Genomic DNA, 21237 nt, shown 5'->3' with positions numbered 1-21237 from the left:
GATTCTCCACTTTTTTTTTTTGGTTGTTGATAATTGCCAAGAGCATCCCCATACGCTGAGGTGCTCGAGGATCTTGAACTCAGGAGGGGGGCAAGGCACACAAGAAGATTTCGCGGCTTGGTGGAAAAGCTGTTGGAGGCTTGTGAGGAGGCTGGCCGATACATACGTGAGCTTCGTGCGAGGGTAAAAAAACTCACCTACTATTGGTTCAATTGTGCACCGAGCCGAGGAGGGGGGGGGGCGCATAAACACTGTGCAAAACACTCCAAAGTGGAACAACAAGAAAGATGAATGGTGAGATGAGAGACACGTGGCTTGTGAGGACACTCGTCTATATGTGAGCATTGGTGCCTGGAAAAGAAAGCTTGGAGGTGTTGCAATGGCAGGCCTCTGCCTTCCATTTGCACCTCCATACCTCAACTGCCATAGCCATCTCCATCTTCATCCCAATCCTGCCTTATCCTTTCCCTGCTCTTGTTCTTCCAATCGCTCGCCTCCTCCTCCTCCCAGGTACTCATCACCTATTTCATCTTGTTTTCCTCCTACCTCTCTTGTTTTGATTGCACTTCAGCTCACATGGTAACTAAATTTTGAGATAGATGTGCGGTGTCTTTGCGTGTGTAGTCACGTACGATTAACGCACATTTGTATGCATGCACCCCTGTGCACATTCAAGCGCATCGCGCTCAACTGTAAATATGCCGTTGTACGCCTTTGTGCCAACCTCTACGGGCAGTGCTTTCGTTTCTGTTGCAACGATAGTGCTTTCATAGATAAGAAAGACAGGTGCTTTCATAGAGAAGAGAGGAGATTGGCGGCGGGGTCTTTTGCCAAAATGAGACGATGAGATTGCTGGTTAGGTGAGGATAAGGGTCCACGTGTCACAACTCTGGGCTTGATGATGAAGGACAATGTTTATCTTTATGTTTAAACGTTTATATGAACGTTTCGTAGAAATTTAACATTACTTTTAGATTCATTTTACAGCGTTTACGGTGCTTTTGCTCTCCGTTGTACATGTTGGGATTCAGTTTTATGCATTGCCACCTTAATTCTCTGTACTATGGCTGTTTTCTATTTGGCTGCAGCTCTTTAAGGTTATGCTCAAGAAGATCAACAGTTATGTCGCCATCTGCCCAGACTGCCAGCTCTGTGACGGAAACTGACAAAAAGGAACGTTCAAGCGGATCGAGCACCCCTTTGCAGCTCACGTACCTGGAGGTCTCTCTTCCCTTGCTTACTTCTTCACTTGCACCTCATTATAGGAAAATCTTTATTGAAATTGACAAGTTTTTTTTTGGGGGGGCGCTGAACACTTTATTTATACATAGATGACTAAACTCTCGCAGCACACACTACTAGGGTAAAGGCACAGTCTTGTGCACCCCTATCGTTTTCATAGTGTAAGGGGTTGCGCCTATGGATTTTTTTATTTTTTTCAAAACGTAAGGCCATCGCATGAATGCCCATAAAGAGAGAATATAAATTTTCCAAAAAAATTGAGGCAAAAATTTAACTTGTGGAAAACCTAAATACCCAATACTAAAGGCAGTGGTGGGCTAGTACTATGCCACATGTAGACTAACTTAACTTTTCATAAGAGCTTGACACCTAAGCATATTTGCCCTTTTTCATGCCTCTTTATTGGGTCTTTCCATGAAAAAAACAGGGGGATGTTGACATTTGCAAGGCATCCGCCTCTTTACTAGCCCCTTTACCCTAAGCTCATTCTTAGGGGAACCAAGTCTCCACTTTAAACACGCCATTAAGGTTCTCCTTGGCAAAACATAACCTTTTTAGCCTTACCATTGACCAAAAACAATAGAATGGGTGGTTGATGAAAATGTTGTTAGCCTTTTTTTAAGGAGAAAAGTTTTCATTTGTGACGTTTGCTTGCAATTAAGTTTGTAACTATCATAACTGAAGGCATCTACTCTTCCTCATGTGATTGTGTGTGTTTGTGCACATGCTTGTATGTATGTGTGTAAAACCCTTGTGTGTGTGTGATTTATGCATGTGCATTTGTATCATGTATGTGTGTGCTTATGTATTTGTGTGTATGCACGTGTGCAAGTGCACACGCCTACATGCATGTGTGTTTGTGCGCGCGAACATGTGCCCAGTGCCTATGTGCACCCACGTGTGTCCATGTGCCTGTGTGTAAATATTTGTGTGGTTTGTGCATGCCTATATGTCTGTGTGTGCACGTGTGCATGTGTACATGTTTGTGTGGTCTGTGTGTGTGTATGTGTCTATGTGCTCCCATGTGTGTGTGTGTGTGTGTGTTCTTCTTAGCTTCTAGGTATACCAGTATCTAGGATACTTCAGCCATACTAGGGGTTCGTATAGCCCTGTAGGACTATTAGGATACTTACTCCTATTGCGACATCTAGTCCTAGTGCACTTAGAACACTTGTCCTAAGTGGTGCTTGGCCCTAAATAGGCCAACTTTTGTGCTTTCTCATTATCCATTTGTAATTACACTTCAGTTTCTTCAACTTGTTGTCTCCTCCTTGCATTCCATTGCTCCCCACATCCAACATCTCTTGTTTTCTCTCTCTCTCTCTCTCTCTCTCACACACACACACACACACACACACACACACACAGAGCCGGATCACTGAGTTCTTTCAGTCGGATCACACGGATGTGTGCTCTATAGGTCTCAGACATGATCGTGACCTAGAGCCAGTGACACGACAGCTCAGACAGAGGGATGATGCATAGATTACACTTGGGGACATTCCCTTCATGTTCAGAGTGGGAGCTAGACCGATAGGTGTGACGGTCATCCTTGTGAGACGTAGAGTTATGACCAAGAGATAGTGTTGGGCTACACCCACTAGGGACAGCTGAGTGCCATATCTAATTTTATGCTATCACTCCCTCACTCTTGACGAGGGGAGGGAACTTCATTCTGTCTTGTGATGGTAGTGGAGGATGGTTTTGTTGTATATTGTTTGATATGACTATGTATGATACAGTTTTCTGTTTCTGTATGGGTGTGGATGCTCGGTTAGTATCTCCACCCCTCTAGCTGGATTTGTAGCAAGTTTTTCGCAGTCTCATGGACCCATCGGTCTTCCGAAGACTTTAATAAACTCTCTCTCTCTCTCTCTCTCTCTCTCTCTCTCTCTCTCCCCCCCCCCCCCCCCCTCCTGCCCCTTCCCCCGATCCTTCAACATGGTGCTCTATCCTTTGTAGAGTGTGTAAAGCCCTTGCTTCTATTAAGGGAACAAGTCATCCTGTAGTGAGGTACTGCTTTATCTAACCTGGTTGTTTTTGTAGAGCTCTATCTTTGGCTCAGACAGCTTAGTACTTCGAGTGCTTCGGCTTGAGCTATGGTGTTTTGCAGTCCAGAGAGTTTTCTTGTTTATTGAGAGAGGGTCGTGTGGCTCTTCATTATCTTGTAACCTTCACTTTTCCTCCTCTCCATCTTGGATCTTTGAGATTTGACACATTCACTTCAGGAGAGAGGAATAGAGAGCCTCATTCCATTCTTGACTTGGCAAGGCCAACATCAACCCAGCTTGCAAAGCAGCTCCTAACTCCCAAGGTTCATAGTTATTGGGAAGAAAAGGTTTGATGTTCTGATACCAATATAACGGGTACGAAACTTACATCACTCTCACTAAAGGTGCCTGTACTAATTGTCATGTTTGGAAGTGTGGATGTTAACCGAGAGAGAGAGAGAGAGAGAGAGAGTCTATTAGTGTCCATGGGAGATCAACAGGTCTTTGGGAAAACGAGCTAGTACATCCGCTAAGGGAGGGTACATGGCAGCTCCAAAGGAGTGCCAAAAAAGCAACTCTAAGTTGTTTAGAGTACCTGCATCATAGTTCGAAAATAAAAGACATAAGCAGATATACATCAATTTAAGGGTGATCTCTCTCTCTCTCTCTCTCACTGTGTGTGTGTGTGTGTGGCAACATGAACAGATTTATTTCTTACAGCAAGAAGTGAGGGAGTTGAAGATATTACTTAAACACGTGACAGCTAGACTTCGGGTCCTTGAAGGGCCTGGACAACAATCAATTATAGATGAAGCTGTAAAGGCTTGTAAGGCTTCTCCCCCTACCCCCCAGTTGGTCTCCACAGTCAAGGATTTAGTGCATACCGAAGTTGAAACAATTAAGAAGGAAGTGAGTGTGGAAGTGGACACAAAAGCAAGTAAGAATGCTATTCAAGTAGAGATTAAAGAACATGAAGCTAGACGGGACAACGCGTTGAAGATTAGAATAGGGGGACTCCCAGAAGATTGATACAAAGAGGAGGACACATTAAGTGAAACATTGGCAAGGTCAAAGCAGCTTGCCCAACATTGAATGGACGGATGGTGATGAGGAGGAAGATGACGACTCCAGACCAGCTTCTATTGGACAAGCTAAAGGTCATGCCATCCTTACATTAAAATCAAAAGATTTGTGGATCAAGCTTCTACAACAATCTTATAAGCTGAAGGGTACGAAAGTATGGATAGCTGAGGAGCTTCCACAAGCTTAACTAAAGAACAAGGCAACGGAATTAGCAAAGGTCAAGGCTGCTAGGAAAGATGGGAAATGGGTAGTATACCGTGAAGGAGTAGCACTTATTAAAGAGTTCAAATCAAAGCCAAAAGACTCTCAGTCTTAAACTAATATATGGCCAACCATATATGTGTGCTTTATCTAGGTAATCAAGTAGGTACTTTAAATAAAATGGAGCTGCCTTTGCACTCCGTGGGAGCTGCCCTTGTGCCCTCCCTAGGCTGATGTACTAGATGGTTTTCTTGTTGTCCCATGGCTATCTTGGTCTCCCGTGGACGTTAATAGACACACACACTCTCTCTCTTGAGGGTGTACTAGAGGTGTTGGTATGCATGTACATGTAGATGGTTTGAGAGTCTGGGTCTCCACATAGAGAGATTACCCCGCTTTCAGTATAGCATTGAGGGCTTCTCCATCCCACTCACATATTGCGAGTGAACTAGGTTATCTAGGAGGATCTCTTAAAACTACACACATTCACGACATGCGAGCTTCCTATGAAGCTTAGCTTCTATAAGGGCCACTGCTTGCCGATTTCAGTGGTGGATTCATTGACCCACCAAGATATACGATGGATCTGTCTTCCCCACCCCTTGAGGATATCGATTGGCTACTTTCGCATCTCATCTTACCAACTTCTCATTGAGAGTGGATGGGCCGAGGGCATATCTAAAGAGGGTCGCATGTGTACTTCATGTGATCGGGAGCAGATTGAGTGACATGAGCATCTCTCTTTCAGGTGCCCTGCGTATCGTGAGATCCAAGATTACTATCACTTTCTCTTCAGGGATGGCTTCGGACTCCTATCTAATTTCTTATTCGAACCAGATCAAAGATGTCTGGTGATTTTCATTCATGGGGCGGTTTGTCACAAGGAGAATTTGCTTAGGACATAGCGGCAAGATCAGGGTGTACCATCATAGTCCACTCAGAGCATGATCATGAGTTTTCTCAGCGAAAGAGTAAATGTGAAGAACTAGCCTTACAAGAATGCAAATGGGTTCAATGCATGCAGAAATTTGACACCGATTGGGCCTTTCAATGGAGGAAGAGCGCTCCTGTGGGAATATGCGAGGTGGGAGAGAGATGGTCGATGAATGCAAGGTGATAGGAAAAATGCTACGTGAGATTCACAATGAAGGGGAATACCCCTTCATAAATATCCCTTGAGACACTCAAGTTCCATATTCCCATTGAGACCTATCCTTAGCCTATGATCCATGCATCTACCATTTAATGCACCCTTCCCTTTCCTATTGCCCCTAGAACCTAGACACGTGGCACATCTTTATTAATTAAATAAGTGTTACATGTCCAAATTCGGTGCCGTCTGGTTCCAGCTCGACATGCCCTATCTACACCACCATAACAATTCGGTTGGTGTCCATTATAAATACAAATAGTTGTTGTCATCAAATTGGCCCATCATTGTGATAATGTTTCTATCGTCTATAATTAATAAAATGGCCATTTTCCTTGTTATGACACAGCAGGCCTCAGGAAGATGACAGATTCGAGGACCAGAGCGAGAGACACGGGAGACTCGCCAGGGAGTTGAGGCACATATCAGACTAGGGGACCTTCCCTCCATCCTCATCAGATCAGAGTCATAGACGGCAAGGGTGACAGTGGCACTTGTTCGACTTAGGGCCATAGCTAGGAGACCACAATGGACTATAATATCGAATTGCTAGGGCTTTATCACAGCTTTATGCCACCACCGCCTCATACATAGTGGGCTCCTTGCTATGCTTGCCTCCTCCGCCAACTTCAGATGATATTCACAATGCTGCCACATCACAGCTTCCATCTTCTGCATGCTCGGTTATAGTTTTCTTGAACCTTGCTCAGAGGTGCTACCCTTTTAGATTATTGGTTCTTTCAGTGTCATAGACCATTCGGTCTTTCAAAGACTTTTAATAAACTTTCTTTCTTTCTTTTTTTACTCTCTCTCTCTCTCTCTCTTTCTCCTCGGTCACAACAACAACAACAACAATTTGCAAGGAAAAGCTAAAAAAGTCGTGAAGGTAGAGCATGGTTTATGCTAATGAGAAGCGGTCATCTCTAGTTCTCTCAGAGGGCTAGTGGGTTTACTTGAAGATCCCTCAAGATTCTCATTTATTGCAAGCTGGTCAGGTCTATAATGCTTTTGTGGTCCGTTCTTGATGCTTAAATTGATCGATGAAGTGGCTTACAAGTTGTGCTTAGTAGCAGTTGTAGCTTGAATGAAGAAATTTTGGGCTACCTTTTGACTAGCCTTCTCCTTTAGTGCTAGCCTTTGTCATAGTTGAGTCTTCCCTTCACCTCCGGAGAGCTGACAGAAACTTAGTACGAAGACTTTGTATAAATGGATGCTCAAATATGTGTGGGTGTGGGGATGTGTATGTGTGAGAGCATATGTTTATACTATGGTTCACACCCTCTGTTGGGCGCTGATGACGCCCTTGCTATGTGTGATGGAGTTTATGATTTTCAATCTTATGAGATTAAAACTGCACTATGTTGTGTTTTTAGAGGAGGAGTTTGGGCATGTTCGTGGACTCATCTAGGTATATTACAAACCTACAGCTTAGGAGCAGGTTTGTTCAAGAGCTGAGGTTAAGTGAAGAGATCACTCGGAAGTTAATAGGGCTTGGGAAAATATTGCTTCTCTTGGGCACTGATTCCCAGAGTTTATGTCTCAGTACTTCTCGGAATACCGGGGGGAGAATGTTATGTCAACGTTTGGACATAATGTAGCTAGTGTTATGGAGGCTGGGTTAACCTAGCCCATGTAGCAGCAGGTGCTTACTGCCCACATGGAAGCTCCATTCCATTCCCCTATCGGTGCACATGTGACACCATTATCATGTGCCCACGTGGCACGTTCTACACCCAACTGGTTGTAGGTGTCAAGCCCCATTGCACTCCTCATATGGGAGGCTCACAAGTGGGGCATTGACCCTTATATTCCAACAAGTGGTAGAGGTATTACTATTTAGCACATGTGGAAGGCCAAGTGCTCGTAGGTGATCGATCAAAAAATTATGCCCCATACAACTGCTCAGAAAATATCAAAACGTTGGCAAATTAGGCCAAGTAAAGATGTAGTGAGTGGCCTCCTAGTCTTGCTTTTGCTATGACGAAGAACCATGATTGGGCTCTAATTTATGTTTAATGCTGCCAACCTTTGTGGTGACTTGGGCTATATCAGAACTTCTAGGTTTGTTGATTTACAGAATTACAGAGAAGGAAGAGGCTCACAAGGGATAAAGATGGAAAATTTACGCTTCAGGAAGTGGTGGATCATAGAGAGGTCATTTGTGTAGGTTGGAATACTAGTATCCCTGTTTTGCTTCTTGGAGATGTTAAAGGCAATATATACAGTGTCTGATTTACTTCAAGTAGACAGGCCTGGCCAATGTTCAGGTTCTAGATGCCTAAGGACTATCATGGTAGTGATTAGGATAGTCGATTGTACCATGGTCAGTCATAGTGGGTAGATGCTATGCTTATCAATGTGCGATTACGTGGTGGAAATGAGGCAGAATTTTGGTGGCTATGGAGTTTTAATGGGTAGAGCTACGGAGATCTTTAGCTTGTCAATGTGCGATTACATGGTGGATACCAGGTAGAGTTTTGGTGGCCATGGAGTTCACAAGAAAGAATACAACATCAGAGGTGAGTTTATTAGAGGCTTTTGAAGAATCTTTTCAGATGGTGGGTCTGGCTTTCCATACCATGTGTGGCCATTGCATTGATGAGAAGAGCTAGTTTGTATGTCAAGATTGTGTTAGGTGAGAGTAAAGAGCTTAACCCGACAACAAATCATATTGCTGTAATATACATACAGGAGGACAGCTTACAGGGGAGACATCGTATTGTGAAATTATGACCTTGGACTTAGAAGTAGTGGCACATGATTTTTAAACTCAATTCTCAGAGTGGAGTATTTTAAGTTTGGATGGTGGTGGGCATCTCCATCAGAGAGCCGAAGGCTGACACAAGCTATTGAGACAGGGCATTGTGATGGCTCTTGAGGAGCAGGTGTGTTAGAGACTCACTGTTCCCACCTGTGAGCCCCCGTTTTGTGGGGACAAGGGGCAGTGAGGGTAAGATGGGATGGGAAAAGAGAGACTCAGCAAACAGCAGCATTCTGGGGGGGCTCCATGCCTACCTAGAGGCAAAGGACTGGCTGTACAGGGCGCCCTTTTATAGGGCCCTGTTGCAGGACCAGTCGGTCCAACCAGGGCCACCGACCAGGGCCGACCCTGGTCGGTTTTACTGACTGACCTGGTTGGTCCCCAGTCAGGGAACCGACCCTGCTGGTCGGTCAGACCAACAGGCCTGGGCAGTGCCTATAAAAGGCCCTCACTTCCCTTCATTTCAGCCATCCAGTGCAGGACAGAAAGCCTCTGATTTGGGCTGTGCTGTGCACTCAGACTTGGCATTTTCTGACAGAGAGAATTTCTGCAGTTTGTCTCAGCACTTGGCTGAGTTTTGTATTGCTCTCCTGGAGCCAGTTTTCTGCCCACCATCCGGTGGATGAATATATTCTCTCTCTGCCTAAGTTTTCTCTGAGTGAGTATTGTATCTGTGATCAGTTATCTGAGTTGAGTGTTGCTAGAGTGGGAGAGGTCTTGGCTGGAGGTTAGAGTGATTCTTTCCTTCTGTTTTCTAACATGGTATCAGAGCCATAGGCTCCCGACTCTTCCTCATCTATATCACTCTCTGAAGGAAGGAGTTCCTTGGCTGTAAGGCAACTCTGTTTTCAGCTCAGTTCAGTACAGAAGGTCAGTTCATTTATTTCTGTTTCAGTTTTTCAAGTTCTGTAGCTATTCACCGAGATGGATCAGCGATCAGAAGCCTCTACATCCATTGCTCGTCCTTCCTCCTTCTCCAGTCATCTTCCTTCTTCATTTATCCCTAATTTTGGTGAAGCTGGAAAGCTTGATGGAACAAACTTTCCAATCTGGAAAGTCAAGATCCGAAGCCATCTGTTGGCACGGAAGTTGTGGAAGATTGTCAATGGTACTGAATAAAAGCCGGAGGATATTGTGGACAAGAGAGGTGAAGTTCTAGCTGAAGCAGATGCAGATGAACTCTGTGCATGGGAGGAGAGGGATGCTCAGGCCTTAGCAATGCTTATAGGCACGACAGCAGATTCTGTTATTCCTCATATCCAGTTGGCAGAAACGTCTTCAGAGGCGTGGACCATACTGAAGGAGTTGTATGAAACCGATAATACAGCTCGTATCATCACATTGCAGCATCAGCTTTATAACCTTGATATGAATGAGGGTGACAGTGTTCATGATCATCTGACGAAGGTGAAAGTTGTGCGGGACCAGCTCGCAGCGGTTGGTCAGAAGGTGGACTCGAGTCAATTAGCATTACTCACACTCCACAAGTTGCCACGGAGTTTCAAAAGTTTTGTGACTACGGTCACTGCGGGTCAACGGACAAAGCCAATCAACTTTGAGGAGCTTTGTCCACTCCTACTTCAGGAGGAGGCCCGAGAGAAACTCTTTACGCACGACGACGAAAAGGCATTGGTTGCCAAAGACAAGACTGGCAAAGGCAAGTCAAAGGATTCCAAGAAATCAGAGGACGCTGAACGTAAGAAGAAAATGAAGTGCTTTTACTGTGAAAAGCTTGGCCACTCTGCCAAAGAATGCCGGAAGAAGAAGGCGGATCAAAAGCGGAAAAGAGAAGCCAAAAACAAAGAAGAGCCTAAGAGTGATTCTGCCAATGTGACAACTGGTCAGTTATTCTTACTCAGTGAACATTGTTCAGCTTATGCAGTTAGTGAAGGAAAAGAAGGTTGGTATGTTGACAGTGGTGCTTCTAAGCACATGTCCAACAGAAGGACGTGGTTCAAAACCATGGACAGTACACACCCGGATTCCAAAGTTTTTGTTGGGGATAGCCGGACATGTCCTGTGAAGGGCATAGGTAGCATTCCTTTCATTACCACGGCGGGTGAGGAGAAGGATATCTCTGGAGTACTTTATGTACCCGACCTTTGCAAGAATTTACTATCTGTAAGTCAGATGGACAAAAACAACATGGCAGTTCTTTTCCAAGATGGCAAGGTCACCGTGACATCCAAAGGGAGTGGGCAAGTGGTAGCACAGGGTGTTGAAGAGAATGGACTGTACCGTCTCAGTGCAATGTTGGTTCATGATGATCACGGAAAGTCCAAACTTTGGCATGAGCGCTTCGGTCATGTCAGCTATGGAATCTTGGCTGAAATGTCAAAGTCAAAGATGGTGGATGGACTTCCACCAATTACAGGCAAGGATGATGTCTGTAGGGCTTGTCTTGAAGGCAAGCAGCACAGGGATAAGTTCCCACAAGAAGCTTCGTTTCGGGCCAGCAAACCACTTGAGTTGGTTCACGCCGACATTTGTGGTCCAATGTCTATTGCATCATGGGCAGGATCCAGGTATTCCCTTCTCTTTGTGGATGATTTCAGTAGAATGACTTGGGTATATTGTTTGGCTAAAAAGTCTCAGGCTTTTGAGAAATTCAAAGACTGGAAAGCTAGAGTTGAAAAGGAGACAGGGGAAGATGTCAAGACATTTCGCACAGACAGGGGGGGAGAATTCACCTCAAGTGAGTTTAATACATTTTGTCGCAAGCATGGGATCAAGCGACAACTCACCACGGCACATACTTCTCAGCAAAACGGGGTAGCCGAGAGAAAGCATAGAACCACCACTGAGACAGGGCTTGCTATGCTCCGAGGGAGAAATCTTTCTAAAGCCTATTGGAGTGAAGCTATCAATACAGCGGTACACATTCTCAACCGGACCAAGACAAAGGCCGTCAAGGACAAGACTCCATATGAGGCATTTTATGGTAAGAAGCCCTCTATTTCTCATCTCCGCATTTTTGGTTCTAACGCGTGGGTGCATGTGCCCAAGGAAGATAGGACCAAGCTTGATTCCCGAAGCAGACCATGTATCTTTGTTGGGTATAGTGAAGAATCCAAGGCCTACCGCCTCTTCGATCCAGTAAAGAAGCAAATACTCATCAGTCGTGATGTTGTCTTCGCGGAAAAAGAACCTGAACCCCAGGAGGAGCCTCAGATTGAGGAGGAGGAGATTGTTCAACCCCCGATCCCACCCCGTCCCAGATTGACCATTCAAGAGGTTACCCAATCAAAAGCTAATATTCCACCCGATACACAGGAAGAGCAGGATGTTCCCGCAGAGGTTCCTGTTCCTCCTCCCACAGAGAAGCAGAAAAAGTTGCCCCAATGGTACCTCCGGACATTGGAAGAGTCTCGTGTCACCTCTTTACCTGAGAGTAGCAGTTCCGGATTGCGTCGGTCTCAATGTCTTCAAAAGACCCCATCCGTGAATGTTGCTTTGGTGGCTCAGATTGTTGAGCCAAGAACCTTCGCGGAGGCGAAAGACAATCCCGAATGGCAGGTTGCCATGCAGGCAGAGATGGATGCTATTATGAAGAACCATACATGGGACTTAGTGGCCAGGCCCCTTCGACGGAAAGTCATCGGCACTAAGTGGGTATACAAACTCAAATACAAATCTGACGGCAGCTTGGATAAGTATAAAGCCAGGTTGGTTGTGAAAGGTTTTGCTCAGACTGAAGGCATGGATTTTGATGAAACTTTTGCTCCCACAGCCCGCATGGTTACTATCCGGACAGTGATTGCCCTTGCTGCCCATTTCCAGTGGCCTATTTTTCAAATGGATGTGAAGTCCGCATTCCTTAATGGAACCCTGGAGGAGGAGGTATATGTGGAGCAGCCACCGGGCTTTCAGGATCTAGTGTCCCCATTAAAGGTCTGCAGGTTGAAGAAGGCGTTATACGGGCTGAAACAGGCCCCCAGAGCTTGGTACCAAAGGATTGATATATTCTTTCAGAAGATTGGGCTCAGTCGGAGTCCTTTTGAGGCAAACCTTTACTTGTTCATTGAGAAGGGATTGCGATTGGTACTCATTCTCTATGTTGATGATCTTATCTTGACAGGTGATCATGTCAAGAAGATTTCACAGGTCAAGGAGCTACTCATGTCTGAGTTTGAGATGACTGACCTTGGATTATTACATTACTTCCTTGGGATTGAAGTAAAGCAGGCTAAAGACAGGATTTTCATTTCTCAGGAGAAATACTGCAGAGAGATTCTGAAGAGATTTCAGATGGAGGATTGCAGAACAGCTTTAACTCCCATGGAGGTCGGGCTGAAGCTAAGTGTTCACGACACATCTCAGCTGGTTGATACTCTTTTGTATCGACGATTGGTAGGAAGTTTGCTTTACCTTACCAATACGCGCCGGGATATTTGCTATGCAGTTGGATTATTATGTCAGTTTTCTGCTTCTCCCAGGAAGAATCATTGGAATGCAGGTTTACGTGTGCTGAGGTATTTGAAGGGTACTTGCACCTTTGGGATCAGCTACACCAAAGGCATTGAACTAGGCGGGTTCTGTGACAGTGATTGGGCAGGTGACGTGGACACCAGAAGGTCGACGACAGGATATTGTTTCTTACTTGCATTTGGAGCCATCTCTTGGCTAAGTAAGAAGCAACCCACAGTATCCCTTTCATCTACAGAGGCAGAGTACAGAGCCGCGTGTACAGCCGCTTGTGAGACATTGTGGTTGCGGTGGATTCTGGAGGATATGGATGTGTGTCAGGAGGATGCGACAGTGCTGATGTGCGACAATCAGAGTTGCATAGCTATTGCAAAGAATCCAGTGTACCATGCGCAGACCAAACACATCGAAGTTCATTATCATTTTGTTCGAGAGCTCATCATCGACGACGTGATCGAGCTTATCTACTGCCTGACCGCCGACAATTTGTCCGACCTTTTCACGAAGGCACTCCCTCGAGAACAGATGGAGCACCTCATCAAACGCATGGGGATTGGCCCACAGTTGTGAATATGAGGGGGGGTTTAGAGACTCACTGTTCCCACCTGTGAGCCCCCGTTTTGTGGGGACAAGGGGCAGTGAGGGTAAGATGGGATGGGAAAAGAGAGACTCAGCAAACAGCAGCATTCTGGGGGGGCTCCATGCCTACCTAGAGGCAAAGGACTGGCTGCACAGGGCGCCCTTTTATAGGGCCCTGTTGCAGGACCAGTCGGTCCAACCAGGGCCACCGACCAGGGCCGACCCTGGTCGGTTTTACTGACCGACCTGGTCGGTCCCCAGTTAGGGAACCGACCCTGCTGGTCGGTCAGACCAACAGGCCTGGGCAGTGCCTATAAAAGGCCCTCACTTCCCTTCATTTCAGCCATCCAGTGCAGGACAGAAAGCCTCTGATTTGGGCTGTGCTGTGCACTCAGACTTGGCATTTTCTGACAGAGAGAATTTCTGCAGTTTGTCTCAGCACTTGGCTGAGTTTTGTATTGCTCTCCTGGAGCCAGTTTTCTGCCCACCATCCAGTGGATGAATATATTCTCTCTCTGCCTAAGTTTTCTCTGAGTGAGTATTGTATCTGTGATCAGTTATCTGAGTTGAGTGTTGCTAGAGTGGGAGAGGTCTTGGCTGGAGGTTAGAGTGATTCTTTCCTTCTGTTTTCTAACAAGGTGACCATTGCAGCAATATGCTTGGGACATCAGCCTTCGTGGATGCTTACAGAGAGCAGTTTGGTGATGCTAACACTATTGCTACTGGAAAGCAAACGTCTTGTTTTTGTGCCTCAAGGTGCTGTAACAACTGTCAAGAACCAGTAGGGATACATGTTAGTGTTTGCAGGATGAACCAATATAGGTGGGTGTATGCTCAGCCCAGCATAAATTTTGAGTTTTTTCCTGTATATTTGTGGGTACTGGTGATAACGTACTACCCCTCTTGTTCATGTGTCCTGGCAAAGCAGAGAAGTTGGCAGTTTTGGCTACTCTTAGATGTCTGTTTTTTCATCTTGTAAAAGGTTTGGCCCAGTTATGTCCAACGAGTCGTATTCAAAGAATTAAAATAGGTTTATTGATTTCTGATAAAGATCAACAAAGTTTTGTAAGAAATCAATTACTCTTGTTGAATTTCTGTAGCAGCAATGTAAGATACTTGCTTCCAAGGTCTAGAAGAAGGGATGTGAAGATTCTATTCAAGGAAATAGATGAGATGGAACTGACGTACGGGAAAGTGAGTCTGGAATCTTTTTAAGAACCTGTGGAAGAAGGAAATACAAGCTCCATTCTCTCCGACTTCTTTAATATTCTTATTAAAATTCATACCTTGACACTCACTTTGGCCCAAAATTTCAGGCTTTTCCACCCATCTAAACTCAGCCTATGAGTCTACAAGTTTTAAATGCTTCATGCCAAAGCTTTACCCACATGATACAGTTTGTGTTTGTTTATGTTTCAGTTCCAATACAACATACCCTCTTTGCTGCAGCCTTTCAAAGCTCAAAGCAGCTACATCTTTTTAATTACCCCTTTTCAAAGATGAAAACAGTCTTGGTAGTCTTTTATCCTTTTTAGTAAAAAGAAGGGGGGGGGGGGGTTTGTTGTGTATCATCCACAGCATTCACTTAGTTTGGTTATTCCAATAGTTCGTAAATGTTATACCTTCAGTCTCTTTTCCACAAATTCAAGCAGACATAGTCTGTTTGTCTGGAATACAATGTGTGGCTCTACCTACTATTTGTTTCATGGCTGGACAAGTCCCAAGTCTTTGACTTGCCTATCAAGGGTGTCCACCGTCCATTAAGGGGGGGGAAAGCAGTGGAGTCTAAAGGCTGTTGTTTGTGTGTTAAACTCAGCCGCCTTGCAAAACTCTCAGATCTATATCAAATTCAGCAACACAAATGCTTTGAGTATTTGGTCCAAGGCAAACAATGAAGCCTGGAACTTATATGCATGAAGGAAAACTCAACGATCTGGCTAGGAAATCAATTGAATTATGAGAGGAGTGAGAGAGAGGAGCAAAAACACGCTAGGAGCCAGAAATAAAGGCTGGCCCTACTTGAAGGGGTTTTTATTTCAATAGAAAACTGCTACAGCTGGCTCGCAAGGGAGCCAGACGATTGATAGGACTCGATTCTACAAGAGAGCATGATAGATTTGGCATTCATAAACTTGGCAGGCAGCCAGAAAACGGGTGCTGTCCAAAAGCTGGCACCTGCTTTTAGCTAGAATAGGCCAGCTTTTCCTAGAAAGCTGAGCTTTCTTGGGCCATCCAATTGCTTAACTCCGATGGGCCCTCCTTCAGAGCCGGTCGCCATTTTGCACATATTCTTTTATCCTTAAAAGGGAGGGATTTTAGCATGAGGCCCTGTCACAAAACACAACAATAAGCAACACATTTCACCCATTAATGGTTAGCTAATGCACGCATTCTATGTCCCTGGACTAATATTAGCTCTCTATGGGCATCCCTACTATGCATATAAACAAATAGCACAATAAAATAGAAACTTTCTCTGGTTGACTAAAGTCAACTCTCTTTGACCAGAGTCGTAACAAAATAGTTCTCTTTATTTCATGGGATAAGTACGTTTCTGTGACAATAGGAGAAGCTTGATTGCATTTCTTGGGTAGCTACATAAGTTTTTGTTCTTACGGGTGGAGGGAGAGAATGCAGTGCACCTCCGAAGAGGAAATAGATACAACTGAGCAATGAATCAAAGGGCTGAATGCAACTGTATGAAGGGGTTGAAACCCTCACTGCAAAACTGGAAAGGCTAGACTATGTGAAGGAGGTGAATCCTCACTAGATCCTTGAAGAGGCTGAGGCTAACCCCGCTGGTCTTCTGTAGGGAGGCCTTGTTGCTGCTATTCTGAGGTTGTGATGCCCAATGAGGGCCAAAGGCTGTCCTTTTATAGCTGTTAGGTCAGCCTGGCCGACTTGGTCAATGCTGACCGTTGACTTTGGTTGGCTGGTCAACACGACCAGCGACCAAGCCGACCAAAAAGTCAACTCTTTGTTTTTTGACATGCGATGACATGGCGTTGACTGTCTGTTGACTGTGTGCTGATTGCTGACTGCGCAAGGCTGCTTCCATTGCTGTACAGATGCTTGTGTGGTAGTTGAATGCGTTGGCATCGGCTAGCATGGCCACGGGCTTGTGGATGCCTGTGACAAGAGTATCTAGAGATAACAGAAGAGTCATTGGGTGGCATTACCAGTTTTGTTACATGTCACTAGATCTCTAGAGCATCAAGAAGTGAATTAACGAGTTCTTGCTTGATACTGCCTCTTTTGTGACATATTTATCTTCTCTTTTGCAATAAAATGAAAAAATAGTAGTTTTTGGAGATATTTTTGCATCATCTTTCTTGTTTCATTGTGGAGCATTCTATGAGGGATTCATGAGAATATATTCTTATATGTTTTTGAGATGAGTCTGAGACAAATCACATTTGAAACTTACCACCCAATTCCAACATATAGAGGTCATGGTAATGTCCATGGTGTGACTCTAGCTCAATAGACATCTGCATCCCATACCACAAAAGAGCCCTTCACAAGATCAGTGACTAAGCTCTTGTACAAGTATATAGCCTTAGGTTGCGGCTAAACGTAGCTTGAATGCTCTTTATTCCTTAGACTTCAATTCCAAATGGTTCTCTTTAACCTTAGTTCTTAGGCTAATAGCCTCACCCTCTAGCGTAGAAGTTTAAAATTCTAGATTATGCTGGCTTACATGACCCTTGTCTCAAGGATAAGGATGAAAGTCGAGAGAAAAGAGTGTGCCATCATGTTGGCAAACTTCTGTGAGTTTGGCGGTGATAAAACAAAAGAGGAAGACGGCTAAAAAAACAACAGATAACCTTCAGACTCCAAGACATTGAGGCCGGGGCAAGCATGGAATCAGAACTGCAGAGTGGACTGGCTCCAAGAGATAGTGGCCTAGCACACCATTGAGAGCATGGATCCAAAATACAGGAATCCAAACTTTTGTGAGTTTGGCGGTGATAAAACAAAAGAGGAACACGGCTAAAAAAACAACAGATAACCTTTAGACTCGAAGACATTGAGGCCGGGGCAAGCATGGAATCAGAACTGCAGAGTGGACTGGCTCCAAGAGATAGTGGCCTAGCACACCATTGAGAGCATGGATCCAAAATACAGGAATCGTGTCATACACAAGCTCATTGCAATCATTCCCAGAAACAAAAAAGAAGGCCCACGATTGATATGACCAAAACTCTTCACGCCTAATTTTCACACCAATCACGGGCATAGGCACACAAATTATCCTCCCAGCCAACCTCGGTGGTAGCAAACTCACAGAATCAACTCTTACGTGAAAGCTGCTGCTTGCGAGATCTACCAAGCCCCAATTCCCTAGATGGATCTAGTATGCCACATGTCTTCATTCTAGGGTACCTCCTAAATGCATCATTTACCCCTCTCTTGGGATATCAATGAAATCATTTGCCCCTTGGCACATCTAATGCATTTAGACCCTTTAGCCTTAGATCCACCTAGTCTAGTGCCATGTCACCCTCACCAAGGACCTTGACCTTGATTCCTTTTTGATCATTTACATGAAGCCCAAACAAATATAATACAAACATTGATCCTTTAAAGGAAAATGTCAATTGACCCTTTCGAGGTCATGTCACCTCAACTTGAGCGTAACATTCCTTCCCTCTTCAAGCATCAGCGTCCTCGATGATAAAGTCTGGGAACACTCTCCGTAACTGGTATACGGATTCCCAGGTAGCTTCTGATAGAGATAAACCATGCCATGCAACCAACACCGTGGGTATCTTCCAATTGCGTACTTGCATTGTTCCTCGGTCCAAGATTCTTGTTGGTTTGCGTCTTGCATCATCCTCTATCTCCTGAAACAAAACAACACCCTCGATTAGTGAGTCACCTGTATGCAAAAATTTCTTTAAACGAGAAACATGAAACATTGGGTGTACCTTACAACCCTGTGGTAATTCTAATTTATAGGCTACCTTGCCTATTCTCTTTGGTACCGAATCGTCAAGTTAAACTCCTGCATGAGTTCTGCCCACCTAGCTTGGCGGCCATTCAAGTCAGGTGGTTCACAAAAATGTTTTCAGAGTATCATGATCAACATCAACATAAAACTGTGACCCATACAAATAATGTCTCCATGTTTTTAGAGCATGGACAACAGCACACAACTCTAATTTATGAGTTGGCCAATTTCGTTGAGAGGGAGAAAGCTTCTTGCTTTCAAAGGCTACTGGCCTTCCTTCTTGGAGGAGAACTGCTCCTACCGCAATGCCACTTGCATCGGTTTTAAGGGAAAACGGTTTCTAGGGATCAACTGTTTTTAACACCGGTCTTGAGACCACAGCTTGTTTTATGGTGTTAAAACTCTCCTGTTGATTCTTCCTGTTGATTCTGTCTCCATATAAAAGGTACTTTATCTGAGGTCAGATCGGTCAATGGCGATACTATTTCGAAATATCCTTTGATATGCCTTCGATAAAATTGGACAAATCCTAAGAATGATTGCAAATCGGTCAAACTTTGAGGGATTGGCCAAGTCAGTATTGCAGCCACTTTCTTTGGATCCATTTCTACCTCCTCAGGAGTAATAATGAATCCTAAATATTCAAGTCTTACCATACACAGTATAGTTTTCTTTTTATTTACATAAAGACTGGCTTTTCTCAAAGTATTGAACACTATTCTTAAGTGTTAATGATGCTCAGCAATACTTTTGCTGAACACAAGAATATCGTCAATAAAATGTACTACAAACTTCCCGATATACGGACGTAGTAAATCGTTCATATACATGACGAATATAGCTGGAGCATTGGTAAGTCCAAACGGCATTACCATGAACTCATAATGTCCAAACCTGCTTCTAAAAGCGGTTTTATGCACATCCTCGGCTCTAATACGGATCTGATGGTAGCCACATTTAAGATCTATCTTAATGAAAATTATGGCCCCATGTAACGCATCTAGCAAATTATCGATTTGAGCCATCGGATACATGTGCTTAATAGTGATATTATTAAATGCTCTGTAATCTATACAGAGGTGAAAAGTATCATCTTTCTTTTTTTTAAATATCACTGGTGAAGCAAAAGGTGAGAAACTGGGTTGAATCTGCCCCAGCTTGAGGTATTCTTCCAGTTGTCTTTGTACCTCTGCTTCTTCGATAAAACTTAACCTACAGGGAGGTCTATTTACAAGTTTTGTCCCCAGGATTAGTTCAATCTTATGCTGAACATTCCGCTCTGGAGGTAACCCATAAGGTAACTCATCCCTAAAACAATCAGAGAACTCCTCTGCTATTTGATCAGCCAACTTGGCCATCTCTCCATTTCGGGTAACATCAGTGCTAGCCAAAGGACCATCAATCGGCTCTACCGATGCTGTTCAAAGAAACAAAAACTCTTCTTGAGCTTTTCGAACTTCCATTACGGAAACCAACGGTCCTTGAGGTATATCTTTTTCACCTCGTAAGACATACAGCACATCATTCATCTTGAATTGATAAATGTGCTTCTTCCAATCTATGGTTGGATTCTTCCTAGAATGCCAAGCCTTACCCAGGGCTATGTCTGCATGAGCAAGCTTTGTCATTTCAAAATCAAGTTTCTCAGCATAGCCCTGAATTCGAAGTTCCAACTGGGTAACCCTTTGGTCCCATACTTCAATTGAACTTCCGTCTGCCATTCTGACTGTATATGCATAGTCAGATGGGCTCGTCTTTAATTTCAACCTTTTTACAAGCTTGAGTTAATTACATTGTGCGTTGACGCTGAGTCAAACAACACAATGACCTCATGATTGGCTACTTGCCCTTTCATCTTAATTAACTCCATATCGTTAAAGGCTGTATACCCCGTTGCTGCGGGCTTTGACAGGACATTATCAGGTGCTCTAGTTACTAGCTTAGCAACAGACACACATAACAAAACAGGTACTGACCTTTAAGAAGATTCCGCTAGCTGAATCTGCATCTGTTCTACTCTGGGACTTCCCTTCATTTCCACGTCGCATTCTGAGATCACCATCTCAGCCATCCGACGATCCTTATTTCGTGGACAATCTTTCCACTAATGAGGCTGAAGGCATACAAAACACAAGCCTTCTCTCCTCGCTTTTTCTCTTTGCTCTGGGCTCAAAGAAGACTTTGACCAAGCCCGAGCTGCCATTAGTGTTACTTTTTTTTTCATTCCAATGGTGGTACTTGATTTAGGCGTCTCAATTGCCTTCGCCTGCTTCGCTTGACCACTAGGCTGTGAGGCACTCCCTTTGCTAATCCACTTCTTCTTAAACTCAGTTTTTCTTGGGTACTCATAGCGAGTTCCAACCTGCACAAACCCACTTGGTTTGTTTCCTTTGGCATCCTCATAATTCAGGGCTATGGCAATTGCTTCATCTAGCGTGTTCGCATACTTAGCCCGAACTTTCATTTTGATCCGATCATTCAATCCAAAGATAAAATCTTTTACCTAGATTGACTGAGGTAGAGGTTCATAAACTTCTTTCATTACACTTTCTCTGAACTTATCAGTATATTCTGCCACTGATAAATTTCTCTGACGAAGGTTTCGATACCGATCCAAGCTCGGGATGCTTCCTCAGGAGGTAAGAAGTGTTTTTTAAATTCTTTTTTAAACCCTTCCCAAGTAGTGGATGCCACTGCATCTTTCTGCTGTTTTATCCACCACCTATCCACTGCCTCATTAAACATATGGGTGGCCTAGCGGATTTTCTTCATATCATTCTTGATCTCATAAATGGCGAAAGCCTCTTTCCATTTGTGTAACCAGGTCTCTATGATATCGGAACTACGGTCA

The 21237-nt window shown here is 44.3% G+C and overlaps 1 protein-coding gene across 1 annotated transcript in view; it reads left to right on the top strand.

The window, feature by feature from the left end:
- Positions 1–313: 313 nt before the first annotated feature.
- Positions 314–21237, top strand: part of LOC147896128 (Metallo-hydrolase/oxidoreductase superfamily protein) — a 39871-nt gene continuing 18947 nt past the window's right edge. Inside the window, exons 1-2 of the mRNA XM_087382596.1 lie at positions 314–510; positions 1089–1221. Coding sequence (XP_087238722.1) covers positions 380–510; positions 1089–1221 — 264 coding nt within the window. The 5' untranslated portion in view covers positions 314–379. The remainder of the gene's footprint in view (positions 511–1088; positions 1222–21237) is intronic.

Source organism: Dipteris shenzhenensis, chromosome 12, assembly GCF_047967505.1.
Source record: "Dipteris shenzhenensis isolate YYH24624 ecotype China chromosome 12, Dip_SZ_1.0, whole genome shotgun sequence".
NCBI classification, from domain to species: Eukaryota; Viridiplantae; Streptophyta; class Polypodiopsida; order Gleicheniales; family Dipteridaceae; genus Dipteris; species Dipteris shenzhenensis.
This window is presented reverse-complemented; position numbering and strand designations above follow the sequence as displayed.